The 4,346-nt window shown below is 42.2% G+C and overlaps 1 protein-coding gene across 1 annotated transcript; it reads right to left on the minus strand.

The window, feature by feature from the left end:
- On the minus strand, positions 1 to 3,333 carry rpe (ribulose-5-phosphate-3-epimerase). Its single transcript, XM_044217521.1, has 6 exons — positions 3,165 to 3,333; positions 2,739 to 2,818; positions 2,418 to 2,557; positions 2,062 to 2,196; positions 804 to 890; positions 1 to 692 (listed from the first exon to the last, which is right to left on the minus strand). The coding sequence occupies exons 1-6, from the start codon at positions 3,284 to 3,286 to the stop codon at positions 570 to 572; spliced, it is 687 nt and encodes a 228-aa protein (XP_044073456.1). The 5' UTR covers positions 3,287 to 3,333; the 3' UTR covers positions 1 to 569.
- Between the last annotated feature and the right edge of the window lie 1,013 nt (positions 3,334 to 4,346).

Raw genomic sequence — 4,346 nt, forward strand, 5'->3', positions numbered from 1 at the left:
TTCACTTCACTTTTTAATCTGCAAAACCAAATCTCATGGAATTTAGAAGTGTACAGTATTTCTGCTCAGTAGTACAGCAAGAAGTTTGTGGATGGTCCATGTCAACAAAACAAATAGTTTGACCTCAGTTTGGATGGAAGTCAAAAAAATCACTTGCAAAACTGAAGATGTACTAAACACAGTGTTCCTTGTGCCATTTTATTTCCATAATTATGTATACTTAAAACTTACAGGCTGAGTCAAAATAACATTCAGGAATGTTAACAGATGTGAAATCAGCGTAACCTCAGCTTCAGTCTTCAAATGGTTGTTCCTATGCTGAGATGAGACTCACTTTGAGTTAACTGTTCAGAGAGGAGATTGTGGCAGGACAGGATGAAGTACAAAAAGTTTTGTAGAGGTACGGTGGAGCTTCACTCACATCAAAGTGATTTGGATTTGGCCATCAGACAACCCCCCTGCTCTGACCGTGACCCCCGACATCAACCCCAGAATTGTCCGTTTTGAGTCTGTTCCACTGGCAGCTGTGGTGTGTTGACGGGCAGGCAGAGTGTCACAAAGAGCACATCTCAGCGGTCCAGTGAACGTTTCTGGATTGCTTCGGCCACTGCGGAGCGCAGGAGAGCAATGACAGAACGAGGGTCGTCGCTGCCTATCACAGCGCTGCCTGACACAATCATGTTGGCTCCCGCCTGGAGAAAACATGAGCACATACAACACTGTAAGAGACACTCACAAAATCTGATTTGAATTTTAGGTGGTTATTTTAACAGGCTGATATGTGCAGTTGTGTTCTTGTATACCTCTGCACACTTGTGAATGGTGTCAGGGCCGACCCCTCCATCTACTTCAATGTCTAAAGAAGGGAACTGACTCCTCAACCAGCTCACCTGGGTCACATGCACAGAAATAAAACAAAGAGCTCAAAACATGCCTATCAACATTTCTATAACACAATTTTCAGATATTAGCGAGAATGCAAAGAGAGAAGAGAGTGATGTGGGTTAAAATCAAAAATGTCCTTTTGACCAGGTTTGAATGCAGGTCAGACATAATTTCTGCGCTTTGATGAATAAGAGCTTCTAGCAGGGCTGTGAACTATTAAAGACATTTAAACGACATCTAATCGACTTCCTATTCGTGTTAAAAAGAGAAACGAGATGAGAGACAATGAGAAGGCGAGAAAGAGAGAGAAGAGAGCACTGAAAATGAAACTTATCTTTACTTGGTACTTATGTAATATCATTTGGTGTATTTCTGTAGTTTAGCAGAAACCTGTAATTGAAGTCTCATTGTGAAAGTGAAACGTAACTTTACCTGGCACTTGTATGTTAATGTTAGTCTGTATATTTTTAGTTCACCAGAGGTGTGTATGAAACCACAGTTGCAGTCTGTCATTATACCCATGTCTCCTGTGTGAAACACATACATAACAATCATCTTGTTGAGATTTATAATTCTTGTTTATACAACTTGTCTGATCTATCCCATAATTATTTTGGCTGTAGGGAGTTCTGCTTGTCATGAGAACCCAGCAGGTGCCTAAACTCTGTCTCTTCCCCTAACAACAACTGTGAATCAGTAGCAATGAATGAAGCATGCATCTGTAATTGCAGTGGCTCAAAGAGAATTGGCCAGTAGTTTGTTTCTGTCACAAAGGTCAACTTGTTTATGTATTCTCCATGACTGTGATAGCGTGCTTGTTATGTTACCAGTTTACACAAGGCACAAAGGTGTGGCACAATATGCAAACTGCTGTCTTTTTGTCAGTGCACTGCACATTTGATATGTGCTGATAAGTTTTAGGGTATGGTATATACTAGGGGAAAGCAAAATATTGCCATACTGGTGATTTCAATGATGCAGAAATCTAACTTCATCTCTGCTCTCATGCTGCTATCTTAATGTAACACAACGTCAAATCAGTAGGCTGCATGTACTCCACTATGGCTCGCTATGTATCTCATTGTGTCTCAAAATAACAAGAGGACCATACAGTAGTATAGACCGACAATGAACACCACTTGTTATTTTTTCCTCTACCTGTGGTGTTGTCCTTACCTTGGGCATCATGTCCTCCATGAACTTCTGTCCTCCAAAGCCAGGTTCAACAGTCATAACCAGAGCCATGTCGATCTGGTTAGCCCAGGGTGCTAGCTCTTCAACAGTAGTACCAGGCTTTATGGCCAAACCCACCTATAATACTCACATAGTGTTAGTAATCAGACATATAAAAAAATAATTCACCTCAGAACTTGTATGTTTATAGCTGATGCCAATATTTCATATTTTCCAATCAACATCATTTGCTACAGATTCTGATAGTATTTTCAGACAACCCTGCCCAATATATGGTTCTATACACACTAAAGCTCTAATGCTATTCTCTCTCTTGCTTTGCAGCATTATTTTCTCACCTTCATGCCACTCTCTTTTATCTCCTTGATGAGGTTTCCGGGGTTGGTGGTGGCCTCTATGTGGAATGTGTACTGGTTGGCTCCTGCTGCAGCCATGGGCTTCACCCACTGCTCCGGCCGAGACACCATCATGTGCATGTCTGCAACATTAACTCTGTCACAATACTGCACTCCACCACACAGCAGAGGCATTCACGATTCAATTCAATGAGGATAACTGGGTTAAAGTCTATATATATATATATATATATATATATATATATATATATATATATATATATATATATATATATATATATATATATATGGGGTTTCTCTCACCAAAGAAAGGGTCTTGGCCTATTGACTTCCTTAGGCACTCTACCATGGGATGTCCAAATGTGATGTTAGGGACAAAATGCCTTTGAAGGGAAATAAAAACAGAACTTTAACTTCCAGCCGTGTTGAAATTTTCTCATCTTGCATAAACAGTTGCAAACTAACGCCTTGCATAAGTGTTGAGGAAGATATAACAATGTCTAAACTAGCAGGAAGAAGACTTGAAAGACAGTATAATGTTTGACACTTCACTAACATACTTAAGCCAGAAAAATCCAGTTACATACATACTGGCTTCCCCAACTTAACTTCTGGCAAGCTAGCTTAGCTTGTTGATGTTAGCCAACTTTAGCTCTCACGCATTGAACTTCCATCGGTTTGCTAGTCGTTAGCATTCTAGTTTATCTAACTAACTACTGACAAACTGACCCGTCCATCACATCAAGGTGCAGGTAATCTGCCCCGGACTCCATCATCCGCACACACTCGCTGCCCAGACAGGACAGGTCGCTGCTCAGGATGGACGGACCGATCTTCGCACTGTAAGCCATGCTGTTTACTGTTACTGCTGTTGCTAACTGCCTGCAGCCTGGCAGCTAACACCAAGCCAAGTTAACCACAACACAAAGTACAACTTCCGCTGACAACCTTCAAAATAAAAACCACAAGTAGACAGTAGGGACTTTGAATGTTGGGACTATGACAGGGAAGGCTAGAGAGTTGATTGACATGATGCAGAGAAGGAAGGTGGACATACTGTGTCCAGGAGACCAGGTGGAAAGGTAGCAAGGCTAGAAGCTTAGGAGCAGGGTTCAAGTTGTTCTACCATGGGTCAGATAGGAAGAGAAACGGAGTAGGAGTTATCCTGAAAGAGGAGTTTGTGAGGAATGTTCTAGAGGTGAAACGAGTATTAGACAGGTTGATGAGTCTGAAGCTGGAAATTGAAGGGGTGATGTTCAATGTTGTGAGTGGTTATGCCCCACAGGTAGGATGTGAGTTAGAAGAGAAGGAGAAATTCTGGAGTGAGTTAGATGAAGTGATGCAGAACATCCCCAGAGGTGAGAGAGTGGTGATTGGTGCAGATTTCAATGGGCATGTAGGCGAAAGTAACAGAGGTGATGAGAATGTGATGGGCATGTTTGGTCTTCAGGACAGGAACGCAGAAGGACAGATGGTGGTAGACTTTGCAAAGAGGATGGAAATGGTTGTAGTGAACACTTTCTTCCAGAAGAGGCAGGAACACAGGGTGACATATAAGAGCGGAGATAGAAGCACTCAGGTGGACTACATCTTGTGTAGACGTTGTAATCTGAAAATAGTGTAAAATAGTGGTAGGGGAGAGTGTTGCCAGACAACACAGGATGATAGTGTGTAAAATGTCTCTGGCGGTGAGGAAGATGAAGAGGACAAAGGCAGAGCAGAGGACGAAGTGGTGGAAGTTGAAAAAGGAAGAATGTCGTGTAGTTTTCAGGGAGGAGCTGAGACAGACTCTGGGTGGTCAGGAAGTGCTCCCAGATGACTGGACCACTACAGCTACTGTGATCAGGGAGACAGGTAGGAGGGTACTCGGTGTGTCATCTGGAAAGAGGAAAGTGGACAAGGAGACTTGGT

Source organism: Siniperca chuatsi, linkage group LG12 (assembly GCF_020085105.1).
Source record: "Siniperca chuatsi isolate FFG_IHB_CAS linkage group LG12, ASM2008510v1, whole genome shotgun sequence".
Taxonomy (NCBI): Eukaryota; Metazoa; Chordata; class Actinopteri; order Centrarchiformes; family Sinipercidae; genus Siniperca; species Siniperca chuatsi.

Coding starts and splice junctions, on each gene's coding strand:
- rpe (XM_044217521.1), bottom strand. CDS start 3,286: ATGGCTTACAGTGCGAAGATCGGTCCGTCCATCCTGAGCAGCGACCTG. Junction 2,819..3,164: donor CACCTTGATGTGATGGACGG/GTCAGTTTGTCA, acceptor TTCCCTTCAAAG/GCATTTTGTCCCTAACATCA. Junction 693..803: donor CCATTCACAAGTGTGCAGAG/GTATACAAGAAC, acceptor TGTTTTCTCCAG/GCGGGAGCCAACATGATTGT.